The sequence below is a fragment of the Nannobrachium achirus genome (genome assembly GCF_963921795.1).
Source record: "Nannobrachium achirus genome assembly, chromosome: 2".
Classification (NCBI taxonomy): Eukaryota; Metazoa; Chordata; class Actinopteri; order Myctophiformes; family Myctophidae; genus Nannobrachium; species Nannobrachium achirus.
The window spans coordinates 27,049,422-27,072,565 of record NC_137811.1 but is presented as its reverse complement, the minus strand read 5'-3'; the positions used below and the strand labels follow the sequence as shown (position 1 = coordinate 27,072,565).

Genomic DNA, 23,144 nt, shown 5'->3' with positions numbered 1-23,144 from the left:
GCCACACTGAGCCCCGATCAATGCCGGCCCGTGGCGACTTTCAAAGGCGGACGTTTAGGGGATAAACATCGTCCTTTTGTGAGGAATTTATAGAGACAACCAGCTGACTTAGAGAAGGAACCGAACACAATAGTGCGTGTGGGTGTGCACAATAATAATCCGATTACTAGAATACTCAAGCCTATGGCAATAAGTGTTAGACATGCATAGCATTCGTGCAACAACAGCACTAATCCAGGTGTTCATGTTTTACTCATTATAAGTAACGTTTCTAAGGGACCTCCTGATCGCCTCCTGATGTTGTCGCTTGTAAAAACCTCCTGATGAAGTTGCTATATTACGGCTTAGCTACATAATCATACAAGCACACATTTAGAAGCCAGAAAGAAATAACAGCACTATACTCAAATAAATAGAAATATACCGGTAGTTAAAAAAACAACAACAACAATAACATTAAACCAGTTGAGACCTTTCACTAATTTTGGAAAGCATACAACAGTAACATTCAAATGACCAGTTCAATAACCAGAGTTCTGCCTTCGTCTGGGTACGGTCGGTATATTAATATAGTAAGTAGTACAGTAAACAGTGATGAACGCACACACACCACCATCTGAAACCATAGCAGCATCCCGAACCAAGGAAAAGTTTCTCCCTCATTAGTATTCATCTCATGAGAGAGCCCTATTTTGCATGCCATAATGAGTTTGAAGGAATTAATAAGCATCAGTTAAGCGGGGTGTACTATAATTGGAAGGCTGAGCATTTGGAAAGGGTCTGCTCACACTCAAGAAGCACTATTCTCCTGCCGAGGCTCTCGCGGAAGTTCCACTGAAAAGAATCTGGCTGCCGATGTGAGAGCGCAGACACTTCGCCTTGCGCCCCCCAAAAGAAATGCCAATCTACAAGCTCACAACGCATCGCAGCGCCACAGGTTGTGAGCTTGCAGATCTGCTATTTCTGACGCGCGACCGCAGCATTCAAGTATTAATCAAGCCGTCTAGTCTGAATGTGTGACCATGCGATAAAAGGCGACTGTCCTCATAGGAAGCATTAATATTGCAATAGGCAAGCTCAAAAAGTTAGAAAATTAAAGATTGAAAGTACATAAGGAAGCCGTACACTTCTGTGAGCTGTAGACGGTTGCAGAGGTGGACACGAATAAGGTTCCACTGAACCAGAATGAGCCACATCTAAAATTCATTAAAGCCAGAAAGGTTGAGGAGGATGGTCTCGGGATATGAATGACTGCATAGTGGAGCGTGGTGCACGTACAGATGAACATTATAAGGAGGATTGGAGATGAGATTCGCTTTGATGATTCATTAATGAAAGCATCTCATCGCAATGAGAAGTCGTGTACCTATATGCTTTGAAATGGAATGCAGTGTGGAATGCAGAGAGAGAGAGAGAGAGAGAGAGAGAGAGAGCAGTACAGATCAGCAGTTCTAGACAGGCCTAGTCATCCTCCACCATGACTATCAAAGTAAATCGGATCAAAACAAACATTTTATACAAGGCAAAACATACAAGTCAGATGTCCAAGAAGAGTATTATTAAATGTAGCATGTCGTCGTTGTTGGGTGGAAACCTTGTATGTCCAAGACTGTTCGTTTTGTATTTATCATTTTAAAAATGAACTAAACTAGTGAAAACAGCAGATCTACAAGCACACAACGGCGTTGTGTGCTTGCAGATCGGCTGTTTTCACTACTTTTGTGCGACAGTCTTGTATGATGAAGCAGGGCTTTACTTGGTGAAAAAACGTACAAACTTGAAACTTGGAGATACTGTACGAGGTTTCTGCCCGACAGTGACAATGTGTTTGTTTATGCTTTAATTTGTCTGCCTGTGCATGTGTAACTATGCATGTATGTGTGTGACCATACCGGTATGTGTGTGCCATGCTTGCTTACATTTACTCATGGTGTGCGTGTGCTTGCGTGACGGTTTGTGTGCTATATTGAGCCAAAAGCGATCCAGGGCTTCTCATCCAGGTCCCAGTGCAGTGATCAGTCAAGAGAGAATTCCATCAACACTTCATCAATCTAATCAGATGGCGTTAAACACACAAAACCACTGACCACGGAACTCAACCACCACTCTTTCTTCTGCTCCTCTCCTATCAGAGACACTTGCATACATATACAGTACAACACCGTAAACTCCTCTGTGTTCCATTTGATTGGCTCAGCAGGCAGATTTGACCCGTAAACACAATGTGAAAGTGACGTTAGGGCCGTCACCAGTGTTGCAGTGGTCTTGGGTCGCGCGCCCCCGACGACCCAAACCTTTTCTGGGCCGGGGTCTCGCACCCCCCGAAGTTCACACCTCGACAACTGTTTAACAAAAAAAATAGCCTATTTGCATATCAATAGACATGTATAGTAGGTGTCGAGCGACGTCCGCGACCCCCCAAACATTGAATCAACACTGCACTACTGGCCGTCACGATTATGACATTTTACCTGACGATTAATTGTCACTCAAATAATTGCGATTAACGATTTAACTGTGTATTTGTTGCTGACAATTACATTTCTGTTTGGCTTTTAGGCTTTGAAGTTGCACATGGCAATCATGAGTCATGACACATAACTTAAATATTCAAAGACATTACTGACATATTTGACAATTTTACACTTAAAAAATTACATTGATAGTGGAAATAGCCGATCTACAAGCTCACAACGCGTCGCATCGTGAGTGTTTGTAACTATATTAACATTTCTCAACATGGAAACAATTATGACGATTATGCAAAATAATTGCGATTACCTCAAATAATTGCAATTAGACGATTATGTAATAATTGTGACAGAGTGACGTGTGTTTCAAATGGAGCTATGAGAAACTCACAAGGACAGAACAGGAGATGTTTATAGCACCTTCTGGAAAAGGCAGCTACAGTTAGAATTGGATGTATGTTGCACATGGTATGTTAACACCATACCGTATGATCTAATTCCTTCTTCCATGAATGATTATTCCCGACTACATTAATTATAATGTACCATATCGTACATGGCACCATGAATAACTAAACAACGTGGTATTGTTATTTGTGGTGTATTTTAATGATGAAGAAAGAGTCTGGGTTAAGTTTATTCATTGAATTAATCATGGGTTCGATTCATTAACCACAACCTCCACCCCTGATTTCTCACATGCCCCTCTTCTAGCGCCACCAAGAGGTTACATCATGCAACCTTTTTAGATGTGGATTATTATTACAAAACATACCTACATTAACCACTTCAACCTAATGTACTTTGGCTAGTGGAAATAGATGATCTGCAAGCTCACAACCTGTCACGTTGTGAGCTTGTAGATCTGCTATTTTCAAAAGATGTTTATACATGACAAACTTGTGAAATGGGACATACTGGCTAATGAGTACTCTTACTTTTGGTAATTTAAGTACATTTGAATACATTTGTACAATTACTCATGTACATTTTGAACAACAGAAATGTACTTGTAACAGAGCATTTCTACATTGTGGTATTGATACTTTTACTTAAGTAAAACAAGCCCCATTTTATCCCCCTTCGGTCCACAACACTCGCTCTCTTATTTCCCCAATGTTGATGATTTGCTCTCCGCTGCGTTGCTCACGGCTCCTCTCTCTCCCCCTCACATCCTCCCTCCCTCCCTCTATCCCTCTTCCCTTCTCCTTCCCTCCATTTATATCTCCCGTTTCCGACTCTCTCTCTCCTTCCCTCCGGCCCCTCCTCTCTCTCTCTCTCCTTCTCTCTCCTTCTCTATCTCTCTCTCTCTCTCTCTCTCTCTCCCTCCCTCTCTCTCTCTCTCTCTCTCTCCCTCCACGGCTGTCTGCCGCCCGCACCGCGCGGCCTACAGCTGTGATAAAGATGGAACGTGGCGCCCCTCAGACCGCGTCATGCTACGCTTCCCTGTTCTGCAGCACTGATATCCTGACACTGATCGCCATCAAAACTGTCAACACCGGGCAGAGACCGAGGGCGGGGAGGGCTGGGGGGGGGGGGGGAGGGACGCGGCGGGGGGTAGCTGCAGGGCTGGCGAGACGGCAGGGAAGCTACCTTATTTTTCCCCATAAATAATTTTCGCTCCAGAGGAAAAACGACGTGCTGCTGAGGCTGGATTTCCTATTAATTTCCGTCTGCTTTTTCCTTTTTTTTCCCTCTCCTTTCTCTCTCGCAGAGAAAATTGAGATGAATGACGCCGGGCGCGTGGCTGTGGGCCTGTCAGGGACAGTGGGAGAGCCCAGGCTCAGCTCGGCATGCCGCCCCTGGTCTCAGTCATAGCCCAGTGAGGGGAGGATTAGATAGGGGGGCCTTTTATTCACTTCATGGAGGGGGATTAAGCTGACACATTGCACATGAACTCACTCCAAAGGTTCCCGAGGAGGGTGCAGAAAGTCTCGTCTCTGCATATAACACTCCTCAGTCGGGGGGAAACCAATCGCACGGCGACAACATATTCAGGTGCATAGGTGAATAAATTCCTCAGCGACCCCTTGCAGGAGGGTCCATTTTGGTCCCGTTTGTGTACACCCGTGGAGTTAACTGAACACTCAGGGTTTTACTGATGCAGTGTTGCTCAAACTTTCAAATTTCAAGGTCTCCCCTTAACTCTGACCGTGTACAAATGGAACCAAATGAACCCGTTAGGGTTCATTTGGTTCCATTTGTACACTGTCAGAGTTACAGACTTGTATGGGTCAATTTAGATTCCCCTAACTAAAGGAACCCACAGAGTCCCTGGAATCCACTTTGAGACACTGTACTAGTGTACTTCTCAGGCACTTTTTTTTTGTACCCTTTGAACTCAGTGGGTGGTTTGCTGTGGACTGGCTGTGGGGTCCTGACAGCGAGGTCTAGGTGCCACTGTCCGTTCACCGTGGGAGGACTTTTCGGCGAGCCAGCCGGGTTCGCTATCATCCACGAGGAGATACAGTCATACAGGACCTGCAGCACGTGTGATGATGCAATTAACCGTACTAACATCGGTATCTACAGGGTTGATTTATTTTCATTTTCGTAAATAGGTAGTCGAATATTTCAGAAAAAAGGATATTGAAGATGTTTTGTTAAATTGTTGCAAAAATCTTTCCAAATGTGCCCAAAACATAAAGAGTCTACACATTTTCCAAGAGGAGAATGCATTCGATCCGGTCTGTACAGAAGCAGGGATAAAATATATATCCCAGTGGCCATGAAAATGTACGACCAGAAGGAGAATATCAAAAGCCAGAGAGTCATGGATTTCCCCCTCATTTCCCCTCTACCAGCAGATCCAACCCTGCAGTATCTCCACTTCTCCCCCCCCCCCCCAACGTGTCTTTGAACTCGGGCAGCGTGCTGAGTCTGGGAGCCTATTAGAGTCCCTCAGCTCGACATGGCCCCACACCCCCAGCATGGAGCGGGCAGGCAGGAGACAAACAGAGCTGTTTTAACAAACCAAACAGCGTTAATGCTACCAATTGACTGGATTACTGAACACATCCATCAAAGGGCGAAGGCTCGCCGCCTCGCTGCAGCAAGAAAAGTGCACGCCTTTCCAGGAGGAACGTGGCGAGTGTATCAATCGATTTCACACCAGCACGTGGAAAATCACAGTTCTATTGCAAGTAATTGGAGGCTTTTTCTTTCTCTTTCTCTTCTAATTAGGGAAGTGTTCTTCACAGTTTAAAACCGAGATGAGGAGGAAAATAAATTACTCGTGTTCGTTCGCAGGTTACACTTATAATTCCAATACAAAGCATTGCTTCTAGGCAATATTTTTTAGTTTTTCGGTGCCTTAGCAAAATGATGCGTGAATGAACTATGGAAAAGTGTGTTTTGAAACGCTACTTTAGATGCCGTCTCTCTCGACGGTTTGCTTATTATGCATTCTTACCAAAACCTTTAGGTTGTGATTAAAATTTGTTGCAGTCTAAAAACTTGCGTGATAAGCACTATCTTGCCTTTTTCTCCCTATGTGCCTGTGTGCCTTTGTGATAATAACGCTTTGGCTGCCGGAGATTGCTTTGACAGAGCCCGTTGATTATACATTTTATTTGCATTCCATAGTGGCGTCGGTTGGCCCAAGGATGAGCGTCCTCCCTCCCTCCCTCCCTCCCTCCCTCCCTCCCGCGAGACGAGTCGGGTGACTTTGCTAAATGACTTGGCAAAAGTGCACTCTCATTGTGGTAAATAGTTTGACAGGAGAACTTTGGTTAGGAGGCGTTCAGTTATGTGCTATTGATCAGCTTTCATCGCGCACTTGTCGTGTACAGAACAATGACCTACTGTACGCTGAGGAAATTAAATAGCCGTTTACAGCACTTTATCAACACACAGTAAAGCCCTCAGGACCCTGGTTTTGGGCTTCTTAATGACCTGAGCCTCTGTGTGTACAGAGGAGCCAGACACATGAATGCTGTTTCACTGTTTGGAGTGTCCAAACAGCAGTGGGCTGACCCAGGTCTTAAATTAAGACATACTGTAAGACCTGGTCATTAAGCTGTGTTAAAGGTGATGTAAATGATGTTTTTTATAAGTCAGGGGTCTTCAATGTTTTCAGGCCAAGGACCCCTTAGTTGAGAGAGAGATGAAGCAGGGACCACCATAACCTTATCATAGATTCCATATAGTTTCATTATAAAATAGCAAAATCATTCATGTCAATTTGTGTTTTCAGATACGTATTCAACCACTTGAATCGTCAACATAACTTGACATTTCACTCTGTACTTAGTCTGCTCTTTTACACCAAACGTCTTTGCCGAAAATAGCCGATCTACAAGCTCACAACGCCTCACGCTGCGAGGCGTTGCGAGCTTGTAGATCGGCTATTTTTGGCAAAAGTTCTCAGAATATGGACACTAGGGTTCAAGTGGTTAATATAGAAAAGTTTCTATCACAAAAATTTGGAGGATCCCCTATAGTAACTCTGAGGACCCCCTAGGGGTCCCAGACCCCCTGTTGAAGACCCTTGAGATAAGTGTTAAATAGCCTAGCGCTGTAGTCCCATGGCAGTCATTGCTATATAGAGTGTTGTTCAATGACAGGGGTCAGGAGAACTCCCCATCTCTCCTCCTCTTTTGTAAACAGAAAATAAGTGTTTAGGTTGAGATACCAATTTAATCAGGAGAGAACTACTAGGACAAACAAGTGAAATGATTGGAACTGGAACACAAGCTGATACATTTTGGGGGCTCTCTGATGAAATGTGTAACCCACCTGAAAATATAAAAACTCAAAAGCTAGAGAGATGGGGGACGTCTGAACAAACACTTTATAGCAATGAATGATTACTATGAGAACAAAAAGTTCTCACGTACAGCATCTTTAATGTATTAATTTGCACACTCTCAGAGTTAAATTAATTAGGACTGATTGATCAGGAACTCAACGGCATCTAATCCTTTGCTTGGACAGGTTCTTGTCTGGTACAATATCACATTCTCCTTAAAGGGGGAAGCACAGCTTTGAGGTGGTGTCAATACGCTGCTGGCAAAAGATTTGACTGTTGTTGTTGGGGTTTGTGACAACGGCATTGATTGCAACACGTCTATCGGTGTCACAATTAATAATTCACAACCGCCCAAAGGGGGTTTGGTGCGTGCGTTGCTCTATTGATCGTGGAGTTCGTAGTGTGTGCGTGTGTGCGTGTGTGTGTGTGTGTGTGTGTGTGTGTGTGTGTGTGTGTGTGTGTGTGTGTGTGTGTGTTGGGGGTGGGGGGGGGGGGGGGGGGGTTTGAAGGGGCAGAGGGTCGGAGTGCAAAGGAGTTTGGGGAAGGATTGAGACACGGCTCACTGCGTACATGACAGACATCACAGTGGAGGGACAGGGTCACAATGGATCACCTGGTTCTCCAGAGACTTGATTCCGCAGGATATGGGCAGCCAGCCAGCCAGCCAGTCAGTCAGTCAGTCAGTCAGTCAGTCAGTCAGTCAGTCAGTCAGCCAGTCAGTCAGTCAGTCAGTCAGTCAGTCAGCCAGCCAGCCAGCCAGTCAGTCAGTCAGTCAGCCAGCCAGCCAGTAAGTCAGTCAGTCAGTCAGTCAGTCAGCAATGGTGGAAAAAGTACTCAGATTGTATTACTTAGTAAAAGTATCAATACTGCAATGTGGAAACGCTCTGTTGCAAGTAAAAGTCTGATGATCAAAATTAACTGCAGATTGTCCCGTTTATGTCTAAAATTGTATACAAATCTTTTGAAAATAGTAGATCTACAAGCAACTCATCGCGATGCGACGCGTTGTGAGCTTGTAGATGGGCTATTTTTGAATAGCTGGAGTAAAAAGTATAATATTTGCCTCTGAGATGTAGTAAAGGTATTGAAAATCGGAAACACTCCGGTAAAGTAAAAATCACACTCAGTGTGAAGTGAGCGGTGCTATTTAAGTGTCCCACAAAGCTTTGACAATGTGACCCTGGGCGACCCTTTTCTCAGGACAAACACACAAAGCCAGATGTAGGAGCGGTTGGCTCCTTACAGCAGCACCGCTTAAACATTCCTCAAAAGTGCACTTAAGTACTGTACTTGAGTAAATGTACTTAGTTACTTTACACCACTGCCGAAGTGGATGGAGAACAGGTAAACAAGTAAGAAGAAGTAAAGATTGAGATAAGAGATGGGTGACGGTATGAATGCTTACTCTGCTTACTCTGATTCACACACTTGTCAGTCGCTCTTGTCAAGAGCGTCTGCTAAATGGCTAAATTGTAAATTGCATGAACAATGGAATGAGAATGTGATTGAGCGAGCCTGCAAAATGAGAGACGGCCTCATGTCACCTCTAGTCTTTATGGTTCCAACCGGGACTGGTTTGAATATAAATATAGGGCATATACTCACACATAATCTGACAGTTTGATTTGTAGATGGCGAAACATGCAATTTGGATGTTTCTTAGCCCGTCGTAAATCAAAGTATAAGAAAACTGGTTGCTCTGTATAATTCTAAATCAAACTGTTTACCCGGTAGGTGCTCTTGGAAAACAGGGCAACAACAAGGCAATCCAGGCACTCCAAGGTGAACGAATCAATGAAGGAGAATCTGACAATTTTAGCCTTTATTGACATGGCTGAGACCATTAAATAAAAGCCAACTTTTCGAGGTGTTTTTTTTTTTTTTTTGCTTTTTTTTCATCCCATTGTTCACAAACATTACCAACGCAAACCTGTCCATTATATTCCCCAAATAACACACAAAATAGTACCTGATTTCCGTCCTCCTGACGAAGACCTAGAAGGTCGAAACGCGTTGATCAACTTGTTGCCTGGTTCAGAAAATAAATTATATTTTTTCACTAAAGACGGAGTGCCTTGGAATTCCTTTCTCTGTAAGTCTGCCTTCTAAAACACCTTTGGAATTTAGCAGTGCTTCTTTGAAACATTTTTGTTCATATATCTCTACCAAAGAGCACCTGTCTCTTAGAGCCAACTGATCCCTGCAGCGCTTATTATTTTCTCTTTTTGTAGTACCTGATTTCTTTAGAGTTTGTATATCGAGAGCTGAATAAATCAGCAGGAGAATAAACCAAACATGCTAAATGCTAAAAATGATAATGTCACTTCTATTTAGCATTTTTTGGTGATGGGACTATATACCCATTTGTTTGCATTGGGATCACTGATCGGGCCTTTGATAATCAACGTTTACATAGCCTACTACAAAAGTACGTCTGGGGAAAAAAAAGGAAAGTTGCGGCTAAATGGAGCGACGCTCCAAGCATCTGAGTCGCATCACATCCCAGAGAGCCTAGTGCTGCTGAGCCTGTGAGCAGGGGTGTCACACCAAATTCTGGGCCCTGGGTACAAGGATTCACTGTGGGGCCCCCCCATGAATGTTCTTAATAGGGGGAGGGGGTTTAACCCATTTAGACTGGGAACGCATTATTACGCGTTATTTTGTGCTTTAACTATTGAAAAATAGCAGATATACAAGCTCACTCGGTGCCTTGTAGCTTGTAGATCTGCTATTTTTGAAAAATCGTGAAAAAATATTTTTTATTCAAAAGTCTTTGAATATTTACAAAACCTTCTAAGGTTTTTTGAAAAACCTATGTTTCTATGTCAGTGGTGCTCAAACCTTTTCATGTGAAGAACCGCAAAAATTATACGTATTATTTGGCCACGGACCCCCATCTCAAAATTTTTAGTGCCAGGGGACCCCCCAGAAGCAAAATCTGAGTTACAAATGTTCGCATAAAAAATACATAATATTCAAAGATTTGCACAAATTTTCACGACTTTTCTGAAATAGCAGACCTAAAATCTCGCAGCGCGGATGTGAGCTTGTACCGGTATATCTGCTATTTTTCCAATAATAGCTAAAGTATAAAATAATTAAGGCCCCCTCCACCTTGGGCCCTATAGTAACTCAGTCCCACTTTCCCCCCCCTTGTGACATCCCTGCCTGGGAGGGAGTGCGTCGGGCGGGTAGAACCGCAACGCGAGTTCCTTTCCCACAGCTCCATTATTATTATTATTCCATGCTCTGTTTGTTCAGAACGGTTTGTACCTTCTTCTTCTTTTTTTATTTTATTTTATTACAAGATCAACAGCGGCAGGGCTCTGTACTTTAGGGAGCAGTCTGGCAGCGGTTGCGGGAGGTTTAAGAAGAGAAAGATTGAAGACACTCCTCCAACCGGGGAGCCACTTGAGAATTGCAACGGGGACCTCGTATTTATTCTATCACACATCTATCCCTTATTCAGGGGTGGGGCTGCGGGGGGGGGGGGGGGGGGGGGGTTCTGTCTCACTTGCTCTATTTCTTCATTTTTATTTCTCTCTTTTTTCTTGCTTTTTTATTTTTTTGCAGCCCTCTTCCTGTTCTTTATTTCCTCCTCTCCCTTTTTTCTTTTGCGTTTCACTTCCTCAGACATCCTGTGAACACAGATTACCGCAAGAGATATAACAAACGGGAAAGGTGTTCAATTCTCTCTCTCTCTCTCTCTCTCTCTCTCTCTCTCTCTCTCTCTCTCTCTCTCTCTCTCTCTCTGGAAATCTGGGGAGTGTTTCTGCGCCGGACACTTTTACAAATGTCAATGCTTTCCAAGGCATTGTCAAGCGGTCCAAAGGAACAAAATGTCAGCCTCCTCCCCTCCTCGGCAGCATCACAGCGTATTGTGCAGCTATACCCCTAGCATAAGATCTGGAAATGTCAGCGATTCCCCCGGCAAAGCCACGCCGGCGGGACACGCCAGATTCTTGTAAGTCAAGGAGGCGCAGCAGCAGCAGCAGCGCAAAACCCAATCCACTTTACAGATCTCTTGGCGTGGCAGCAGTTCGGTTATAAGGACCTCAAGGAAACTCCTGCTTACAGCTGCTCCAAAGTCTGCAGCCCACAGCGCTCAAAGTGGGGTAAAGAAAGAGGGAGGGGGGGGGTCACAGGGAGGATGCCATGTTGATAAACGAGTCCTTATGTATAGTGGGGAGTTGGACCGCTTTCAAGGTAACACTCTTTTATACACGTGTAGAATTTGAGCCAGAGAATGGTATGCCGGGCTAAACAGTCAATACGAGCTCATGAGTCATGTTCTGCTCACGTTGGAGTGAACTTACTTAAGTATACGCACACACACAACCACACAAACACGCACGCACGCACGCACGCACGCACGCACGCACGCAAACACATATCGTCACTGTCGGACAGACACCTCGTATCTCGTACCTCGTAAGTTTCAAATTTGTATGTTTTTTTGTAAAGTAAGGCCCTGCTTCATCATACAAAAGTGTCGCACAAAAGTAGTGAAAATAGCAGATCTACAAGCACACAACGCCTCGCGGTGCGAGGCGTTGTGTGCTTGTAGATCGGCTATTTTCACTATTTTAAATCATTTAAAAAAATGATAAATGCAAAACAAACGGTTTTGGACATACAAGTTTTCCATCCGACAACAACGATATACATACATGCATGCACGCACGCACGCACGCATACACAGCCGAGTGCATGCAAGCCATGAAGACTTTAAAAGGACGGCCCGAAAAGGATAGCTTTAGACCGAAACCTCACAATTCATTTTGAACCCAGCACACACTCCACACATCCACAGTTAGCTAATTCCCCATGTGCTGAGGTGTGCAGTCAGCCTCTTTGAGGGGGGCCACCCTCCCCTCCGTCTCCCATCGGCAGGGGCGTCACACCAAATTCTGGGCCCTGGGTACAAGGATTCACTGCGGGCCCCCCCATGAATGTTAACTATTAAAAAAATAGCAGATATACAAGCTCACAGCGCGGCACCGAGTGCCGCGCTGCGAGCTTGTAGATCTGCTATTTTTATTTTTTTTTAATTGTGAATATGTGTGCAAGAAACCCATGTTTCCATGTCAGTGATTGCTCAAACCTTTTCATGTCAAGGACCCCCAAAATGATATGAATTTGGCCACGGACCCCCATCTCAAAATATTTAGTTCCAGGGTGCAAAGTTTGAGTTACAAATGTTCGCTTAAAAAAAATACATTATTCAAAGATTTGCACACATTTTCACGACTTTTCAAAAATAGCAGATATACAAGCTTGCAGCGCGGCACTCGGTGCCGCGCTGTGAGCTTGTAGATCTGCTATTTTTCAACAGCTAAAGTTACTAGGGCCCCTCCACCTTGGGCCCGGGTAACTCAGTCCCACTTTCCTTCCCCTTGTGATGCCCCTGCCCATCAGTCTCAGAAGAAGATACAGTTTGCTAATACCTAATACGCGGGGAGTAAATCTTATTATTTCTCTCCCCTCCGCCGCTCCCTCTGTGTGGATCTATTTGCTTAACAATGATAACAATCCCCGCAGCTTAACTCACACACATTGGGGCCAATACTTTGGTACAGCACGGCACACAGTCAGAGAGAGAGAGAGCTCTCCCTCTCTTTTTAATGAGTATAGCTTCTCTTTTTGAACTCGGCGGAGGCATATTGATTTTCCGCACACAGGCAAGTGTGCAATATTATCCGAGGGGTTGTAAAAAAAACAAAATAAATAAATGATATATATATATATATATATATATATATATATATATATATATATATATATACATTTTTTTTTTTTTATCTCGTCACTGTCGGGCAGAAAACTCGTATCTCCAAGTTTCAAATTTGTATGTTTTTCGCAAAGTAAAGCACTGCTTCTTCATACAAGGCCGTCGCACAAAAGTAGTGGAAACAGCGGATCTACAAGCACACAACGCCTCGCTGTGCGAGGCGTTGTGTGCTTGTAAATCAGCTGTTTTCACTAGTTTAAATCATTTTGAAGATGATAAATACAAAACGAACGGTTTTGGATATACAAGGTTTCCACCCGTCAACAACGACATATATATATATATATATAGTTGGGGTGAAATATTAATACATATTTGTGGGTGGAGGTTGGAGGTGAAGGATGCTTCTTAACACAGTTTTCTCTCATCTCACCGACACGCTGCCCTCCCAACAACCCCTGCTTTGTGCCTTAATCCTGGCCCGTTTAACAGATCAAACCCAGCTCTCCGACGAGATATGAGGGGTAGTCTGCACAGACACATTGATTGAGAACTGGAGGATGTGCCAAGCAACGATCACCTTTACACACACACACACACACACACCAATAAACGTGAAATACTCCTTACTTCCCCCTCTCTCTCTCTCTCTCCCTCTGCCTCTCTCCAATGGCTCACTCTCTCCATGATTCAGATTAATTAAGGCATGCAGATCCCGATTGCGATGGCCCCGCCGCTGCACAGCTGTCCATAAAGGCACCGGGCCGTAATGGGATCGATAGCGGATCTTTAAAGTCCTGAATAGAGGTTCTCGGGGTCAGATGACTCGCCGCGTCGCACATTACCCTCCTCTATTACAGTGGTTGTCAAACACTTTCATCTCAAGGACCCCCCAAAGATATGAGTTATATGCTATAAGTTGCACAATGTCGTGCCAGGGAGTGGACTCACACATAAGAGAAGACTATAGTGTTGTTCAAGATGATTCAAGAAGAGTTGTGTTGTTAAAGGTAATTCAAAACGTTTGCAAGATATGAATTAGGTTCATATATAGTAGGACAGGCGTAGTCTCCGGTAGGAGACTTGCGGGATCTCCATCGAGTCTCGGTTATCAAATTATTGTCTTAAGAATGCGAGAAAAGAATATTTTTATTCAAGGCTTCATGGGGTGTGTAATTGATAGAAAATAAGTCATTTTTTGGGTGAACTAGGCTACTGCTTTAAAGGTAATTCAAAATGTTAATATGAAGTATAGGTTTAAGGTGGTTATAACCTGCTCCTCCCTGCCTCCCTCCCTCCCTTCCTTCCTTCGAATTCCTTCCTTCCTTCCTTCCTTCCTTCCTTCCTTCCTTCCTTCCTTCCTCCCTTCCTTCCTTCCTTCCTTCCTTCCTTCCTTCCTTCCTTCCTCCTCCCTCCCCCCCCCTCCCCCCCCTCCCTCCCTCCCCCCAACACCCTGTACATCCTCTCCAAACAGCAGCAGCAGTAATCATCACGGTGCACTCAGCTGTTTGAGTGACTCACACAGCATCAGCATCAGCAGCATGTAATAAACAAGGCCCCCTGTAACAACAGGATGTTCTTAGGCCGCCACAACAAAAGAGGCCGTCTCTTTTACAGATAATTTGAAAAGAGAGAGATGGCGGTTATAAAACTTTACGAGCGGAGACGGAGCTCTGTGAGTAACGCACGCCGAGGGAAAGTGAGCATCGCGGCGGCGACTATACACCGCCAGCGCCCACGCGTGCGTGCACACTGTTGGCAGCACTCCCCCCCTCCCCCCTCCCCCCTCCCTCCATCACACCCAAACGGTTGGACAGGAGAGAGCGATCGCTTTCCTGGCAGGGGTGGAAACTAAGTAACTAAGTACATTTACTCAAGTACTGTGCTTAAGTACACATTTGAGTTGAGTTTTTACTTTACTGGGGTACTTCCAGTTTTTCTATACTTTTAGACTCCACTACATCTCAGAAGAAAATATTGTACTTTTACTCCACTGCAATTGTTTGAAAACTTAGATAGATTTTGATCATTACAAAACAGACATTAACCATATCACCCCTATTCAAACCTGGGCTATTTCAGAATAGCCGATTTACAAGCTCACAACAGGTTGTGATGCTATACGCGTTGTGAGCTTGTAGATCTGCCATTTTCAAAAGATTTTAATACATTTTATTCATTATGATACCTTGTGAGTGAGTAGATAATGAGTACTTTTACTTGTGTACATTTTAATGCCAATACTTTTGTACTTTTACTCAAGTACATTTTAAACACAGGTCTTTTACTTGCATCTGAGAATTTCAAGATTGTGGTATTGTTACTTTTACTCAAGTCCAAATTGTTAGTATTTCTTCCAACACTGCATGTTCCCCCCAACCCACCCTCTCTCTCTCTCTCTCTCTCTCTCTCTCTCTCTCTCTCTCTCTCTCTCTCTCTCTCTCTCTCTCTCTCTCTCTCTCTCTCTCTCTTAGACAGGAGAGCGATGGCTTTCCTTTGCGCAGGAGGAGAGAAGATGGCAGCAGCAGGCCCTCCATGGAGGGTGTTCTTCTTCCTACACACTCTGGCGCTCGCTTTAGGCACGCCAAACTGAGAGAGGAAGTCCCCTCCCTTTTATCATCAAGGGAATTATTCCGTGCACATTTGTCATCTTGTTCCAGATTCATTTTCCGGTGAATTGCGGCCGGGACCTTATTCATTAATTGGATTTTTTACATTTTTCTTCTTTTTTTTTTACAGTAAAGCGGAGGGGGGTAAAATGAACCGGTATATTCTTTTTTTTCTTCTCCTGCTTCTCTGTATCTTTTTCTTTCTTTTCTTTTTCTATTTTTTGAAGTGTGGCTTCATCCTTCTTTACATTTTCATGGCTATTTCCTTTTATGAAATTATATACTAGCGTCTGAACGGGTTGGAGGAGGAGGAGGAGAGTGGTACGAGGAGCTCCGACCGCGTTTCGCAGATAATGGGAAAACAAAAAGGGAGCAAATCACGCTGACAGAAATTCTATTTTGCGGTGGGGACTGTCAAGTGTGCAGTGAATTATAATGTCAGGGGAAAAGATAAGTCAGGTGGCGAGAGAGAGAGAGAGAGAGAGAGAGAGAGAGAGAGAGAGAGAGAGAGAGAGAGAGAGAGAGAGAGAGAGAGAGAGCACAGTGCCGCACAATGATAACACACGGAAATGGGAAGCAAATCTCCACACAGCACAGCAGCATCATTCGTCTTGAGCTGCTTTCAGGGACGCACAGCAAGTCTGCGTGTGTGTGTGTGTGTACGCATGTGTGTGTGTGTGTGTGTGTGTGTGTGTGTGTGTGTGTGCGTGTGTGTGTGTGTGTGCGCATGTGTGCACGTGTGCGCGTGTGTGTGCGTGTGGTGTACGCGAGAACGCCTGTGCACATGTGCGACGCGTGTGCATTCATCACGCAAACGTGTTATATTTCTCACACGTTCCGCCTGTGTGTGTTTCTCCATCTGATACCCGTTTGCAGTTGTAATGAAAACAAGGCCTGTTTCCAGGCAGCGTTCCCATTTAGCGGTGGGAGAACTATGTGTGTGCTTCTTAAGATGCCTCGTCGTCCCCCATGCACTGGCTGGAGGGCAGGGACGTGCTGGGCCCCTGATTCAGCCCGGGAAAAAGAGTTGGAGAGGCCCTCATTTTCTTTTCTTTTTTTTTTCTTAATATTTCGTCGTTGTTTTGTATTTATCATTTTAAAAATGATTTAAACTAGTGAAAACAGCCGATCTACAAGCACACAACGCCTCGCACCGCGAGGCGTTGTGTGCTTGTAGATCTGCTGTTTTCACTACTTTTGTGCAACGGCCTTGTATGATGATGAAGCAGGGCTTTGCTTTGCGAAAAAAAAATTAAACATTTGAAACTTGGAGATTCAAGGTTTCTGCCCGACAGTGACGATTTACTTTGTTGGCCGCCCAGCCCCCCAAAATGGAACGAAGGCCAACATTTTTTCCTAATGAACTGGCCGTTCGGGAGTTGTCCCGCTTTTCCCAATGGCCAGCACGTCCCTGCTGGAGGGAGGCTGGAGGAGGCGAGAGAGGAGCGAGGGGCGAGAGAGCATCGTCCAAGGCTGCTCGCTGCTGCTTTGTAACTAATGACCCTCCGGCTCAGCCACAAGGTCACAGTCAGGGGGGCTCCATGGCAACAACACGCCGCCGCCGCAGAACCTTTTGTGGATGGGGGGGGGGGGGGGGGGGTAGGACCGTCTCCTGGATTCCAGAAGGTTCTCTCTCTGCTGGGGGAATCTTTGAGACGGAACAAAGGGTGATGGATGCAGCGCGGCGAGCCAGGCTGTCTCGGTAATGAACTTGTTCCGTGTGCGATGCGCCCACCTCGGATGACGGACAGGCTATAGGCTTAAAGTCTTTGGCCATTGGCGCACACGCACGCTTGTGCACGCACACTCACTCACTCACTCTCTCACACAGTAAAGTTCGGAGTGTTCATTTAACTCTGAGAGAGTACAAATGGTTCTGAAAGGGTGGCGGACTGACTCACATAAAATAGGTTTATGTGATTTTCTGACACTCCACTATTAACCATATTAACCACAATGCCCCTATTTTGGGCATGTCATTATAAGCAAACCATGTTAAAGGGAAACTGGCAACAAATTATTGCCCTGAAAAATAAATGTTCATGTCACAAACATGCCCATGAATGGAGACTCTGGCAGTTACAGTATATAGCTCACTGATGATGTCACGCTCTGACATTGCTCACGGACGTTACCATATTGAAGACTGTAATGGCACAAGTCTATGACATCATAATAATGGGCAGGCCTCACACGGAACTCCATCTATGGGCACAAACGTGTACAACAGATACTGAACATCACATCGCAACTCGTTTACGATGCAGCACATTGTGAGCATGAGGAGCAGATTTTATTATTAATTGTACGGTTAAAGTGTAGAGCAGGAGTCTTCAACAGGGGGTCCGGGACCCCTAGGGGGTCCTCAGAGTTACTACAGGAGGTCCTCCAAATCTTTGTGTGATAGAAACTTGTTTTTCCCCCTTTCTTATATTAACCACATGAACCTTAGCTTCCATATTCGGAGAACTTTAGCCAAAAATAGCAGATCTACAAGCTCACAAGAGGTTTGGTGTAGAGGGGGAAAAGAGCAGACTAAGTACAGTGAAAGGACAAGTTTATTAAGTATTGACAGTTCAAGTGGTCAAATAATTGAACACAATCATTAACATGAATCCAAAATACACTGTTTATCATGCTGTCAAACAACGAAACTATATGGAATCTGGGGGTCCCTGCTTCATTTCTCTCTCAACTAAGGGGTCCTTGGCCTGAAAACATTGAAGACCCCTGGTGTAGAGCTTAAGTGGTTAACCGTCTTCCTAACAGACTTAAGGCATTCTTTTCCCTTCTCAGATCCTGTTAGAGTGTTGTATTCCATACACCCTGCCGGCATTGTGGGAGGAAAATCCAGAACAAAGGGTTATTTGAGGTAAGTGGAGCCCGGGGAGAAACTATCCTGTATATACTGTATATTTTCAGTACTTCCACACTATATCATTAATTTAATTGTACATATACTTAGGTGTAGTTAATCAAACCACTGAGCCAACATTCAGAAGTAAAAACCCCCATGATGAAAGAGATCCAGTAGTTTAAACTCGGAGGAAAAACAGGCCCGCGAAACGCCAAGTAAGCTCTTCTAATAATATGACCTTTTTGTTCTACAATGGAGATTATACTGAAATTTAGCCCCAGGCACCGTGCCCGCCTTGGGATTATATCTCAGCCACATAATAAAAAGGGGCAATCTAAAAGTATGGGTATTTTGGGGCTCCTTAGTTATTATTTATCCGGAGACTTGCTGAGCGTGCAGGCGCTGTCCCAGCAGTGGCCTCATTCGCATGCAGCACGGAGGCTTCTATACATTCAGTCTTCTATACTTCTGCTGGACTAGTATGAGCAGTAGTGGACAGTAATGAAGTACCTTTAAGATTTAGGCCTAGAATTATTTAATGCTTTAACTATTGAAAAATAGCAGATGTACAAGCTTGCAGCGTGGGCACCGAGTGCTGCGCTGCGAGTTTGTAGATCTGCTATTTTTTTTTAAATCGTGATCTTTGAATATATCTTTTTAAAAGCGAACATTTGTAACTCAAATATTTGCTTCTGTGTGGTCCCTGGAACAACATATTTTGGGATGGGGGTCCACGGCCAAATGCATGTCATTTTGGGGGTCCTTGACATGAAAAAGTTTGAGAAACACCGATTTAGAAGAAGGACTTAGAAGACATTATATAGAATCGGGTCAAAAATATTCAAAGACTTGCACAAATGTTCAAGATCAAATCAATGATTTTTCAAAAATAGCAGATCTACAAGCTCGCAGCGCGGCACTCGGTGCCGCGCTGTGAGCTTGTAGATCTGCTATTTTTTAATAGTTAAGGCATTAAATAATGGTTAAAGTGGTTCAAATCTAAAGTGACGCAGATTTGTGTTCAGGTCTAAATGGAATAAACTTGAGTGTTTTTTTGGGGACACACTGAAGTACATCTGCTCCTGTTCTTTCATCTATAAATGCACCTACCTACACCTACAACCTTTCAAAGAATATTTGATGACCAACTTGGCACGTTCATGATTATAATACTAGACAATCAGACAATATCCATCCTCCCTTCATCCGTAACACTCATGGCCAGTTCTCCATTAAGGACAGAGGTTCTTTGCTCTGGAATTCAACACACACATACTTATTGCCAACTCCTCATCTTCACTCAGTAACTTTATGTGCAGACACAACACGCGCGCACGCACGCACGCACGCACGCACGCACGCACGCACACACACACACACACACACACACACTAAACTGCACCCAAGGTACTTGTTGTTTGTTGTGTCACTTTGATTATTATGTTTAACTTTCTACTTTGTTTATTATCTTAGGTGAGAAAATTGTTTAATCCCTGTATGGCTTACCTTTCTCACCTTATTTCTATGTAATAATGGACCAAAACCCTCCATTTGTCCAGTAGTAATTTAGTACTGTAGTAGTGAACAGTGTTATTTACCGTATATCATCGTCGCTGTCCAAGATTTCTCATCCAGTCTGAAGAATCAAACCAGTGATCCGATAAATTAAACCCATTACACATGAAAGAAAGCAAAATATGCAAGAAATAAACGTTTGTAAGCCCTAATAGCTCTGATGACAGAATCGACTATGGCTTCTGTTTATGCAAAAGATATCATAAAGTCCCCGGGTACACGTGAAGTCAAAGTACACAGTAAAAATGTTAATTCAATACTCAAGATTTAGCTTTGTACCAAATTCACTGTTTGTCTGGGCATACAGCATAACACTACAGCACAGGTCCCAACACTCGCATGTACCGGTAAATGGTTTACTTTGGTGGAGAGAATACATGGAGTGCTTCTGCGCTCTCCAGAAAACTCAGGGGAACTCACTCATTATACACAATATTGTAGTATTATACCGCCCCCGCCTCACTCACCGCCTTTATTTTAATATAATAAAATAATATCGTAACTTTGTTGCTGTATTGTTAACGCTGTGTGAAACGTAATAGCTATGTGGTACCAAAATGAGATGCCTGTCGTTTATATATCTCCCTGCCATTAGTCAAAAATGGCCTATGGTAAAAAAATATTGGGTGCTGTTTTCATTTCTGTGTCTGGTGGAGGTATTTCAGCACCTCTTGCGTTAATATAGTACACACCGTGAACTCGGAGAGTGTGTACAAACGGAACCAAAGGGCCAATTACGTGTCCATTTGGTTCAATATGTTACAGTATATATTATTTAATGTGGTTACTATAGGCAACCAAACTATTGTTCGTGTAAAAAAAAATTCAGAGTAAACCTTTTTTCTGTTAACCTTTCTGTAGCCTGAAAAGTCTATCTATCTATCTATCTATCTATCTATCTATCTATCTATCTATCTATCGCTTGGGTGGTTTGATATGTCTTCAATTACAGATAGCATGTCATTATAGCAATAGAAATGTTTTGACTGGAAAGCAACTTCAAATTCAGTGGATCCAGTGACATTTGAGAGAGAAGTGTGTGCAAATAAAAACACCTGCACAAATAGGTGTTGTTATACGCGCATGGCATCGGTTTGTGTTGTGAGTGACATCAGATCAGAGCTTTGTCAGCCTATAAGATGTTGCAGAAATCTAGAGAGAACGAGAGAGATATTGTGAGGTAGAGCTACAGGCATTGAGAGAGAGCCAGACTGCCAGCGTCAGTGACAGACAAAGAGAAATAGAGATGCTCAGCTGGTCGGTGCCCCTGAGAAGACATCCACAGACAACCCAGGGATTCCTTGGTTGTGCTGCTGGGCCAGTGGAGGACAAGATGTATTCATTTGGAGGGTTCTTCTATAACGAGAAGACCTACAACAACAAGGACCAGATTGATGTGCACATCTTCAACACAGTGACTTTGTGCTGGATGACGATTCCCCCAGTCACCACTATAAGAGGAGAATGTTCCCTTGACGTTCCCTCCATGCGCTACAGACACACAGCTGTACTGATAGAAGATATCATCTACATCTGGGGAGGGACGGTGAATTGCAAGGCAGAAGTTATACACGGCAACTGTTTTAGCATCACGGGGGACAGGGACAACATTCTTTATGCATTTGATGTCGACACCAACAGATGGTTCAAGCCCAAGGTTTCTGGAACTGCTCCAGAAGCGACGCACAGCCACTCAGCCTGTGTCTTGGGGAAGGTCATGTTTATCCATGGAGGATGGAAACAGTTGGATCAAGAGTTGGGGTTGGAAATAAACACAAAACAACTCTACAAGTTGGACACCACCACAATGATCTGGTCTTTAATTAACACCAGAGGCACTCCAGCACCTGTTTCATCACTTCACTCTGCCACCATCATCGGGACAAAGATGTTTGTATTTGGGGGTATACGGCACCACGACAACAACATCAGAGTGTTTGACACAGAGACCAACTGCTGGCTGAGCACAGCTTCTGCACAGCCTCTTCCAGAACAACGTCACAGTCATGCAGCCTTTGTCTACAATGGAGAGCTGTACATATTTGGTGGACGCAACTCTGCTCACTTCAATGATCTGTGGAAATGTAATTCCAAGACCTTCTCCTGGAAGAAGGTTGAGCCCAAGGGGGAAGGCCCGGGTTGGTGGTGTTCAATGTGCTGTTGCATGGTGGGAGATCGTATCATCCTCTTCGGAACACGCCTCGAAATACAGACCTTACACTTCAGTCCCAGTCTGAAGACGTTATGCAAGCTAGCGGTTATTCAGTTTGGTCTGGAGCAGTCAGGACTCCCACACAACATCAGGTGGGAACTGACAGCAATGACAACAACAACAGGACAAAAAAGTTAAAAATAAAATAAATGACAAAATAGGAATAAACTATATATACAGTATATAACAAAAAAAGAAAAGGTCTGTTCCAGTGGATGTTGAATATCTGGAAGAATATGGTGTGTGTGTGTGTGTGTGTGTGTGTGTGTGCGCGCGCGCGGGGGGTGTTTTCTGTCACTGTATATGCACATGCATTTACCCATCCTATAACAACCAGGAACGGAGAACAGCCATTCTACGACACTGCGCTCTTAAACCCCAATACACACATGGACACGTTGCTGGCCTGGCCTGGAACAGAACCTGCGTCAACCAGGGCCTCTGGCTGTCCAGGCGGGCTCCCTGAACACTCAGCCATGTGCCCCAAATGTGTGTCAGTGAATGGCTCCTGTGTGGCTGGGAGCTAATAGAATCATCTAACAGGTGATGTGTTCCAGACCTGAGGCCATGCCATCAGTCAGCGCTACACTCTCTCATCCAACACCACTGTCTTTTTCTCCTCTCCTTCCTCCTTTTTTCCCCCCCTTCCCTCGGGGGAGGTTTGGGGGGGTTGGTTGGGGGGAGAGGGGGTGAACGACGGACACGTCCGCAGGTATATGAGCCATGGGATCCATTAAGGGGCCGCTCTAATGCATCAAAAGACATTTTTCCCACTGAATCACGGCAGGCGGGCCGGGGCCGTGGAACAGGCTCTCCCCGTGGGTCTGCTGGCCCAGGCATCTGTTATGACAAGCAAACCAAATCTCTGCTCTGCCGTCCCCCGGATGAATTAGACCTCACCTCCACTCACATCCTTCTCTCTCTCCCTCTCTCCCTCTC

The 23,144-nt window shown here is 44.4% G+C and overlaps 2 protein-coding genes across 3 annotated transcripts in view; one reads left to right on the top strand and one right to left on the bottom strand.

Moving 5' to 3' along the window:
• The window catches only part of grik2 (glutamate receptor, ionotropic, kainate 2), a gene marked incomplete at both ends in the record, with an annotated part of 235,751 nt that overhangs the window by 171,529 nt on the left and 41,078 nt on the right, over nt 1-23,144 (bottom strand). The gene's annotated exons all lie outside the window — the stretch shown is intronic.
• On the top strand, nt 21,327-22,343 carry LOC308308008 (kelch domain-containing protein 3-like; the record flags this gene model as incomplete). Its single annotated transcript, XM_080753361.1, has 1 exon — nt 21,327-22,343. One exon carries the CDS (start codon nt 21,327-21,329, stop codon nt 22,341-22,343), a length of 1,017 nt encoding a protein of 338 aa, XP_080609487.1.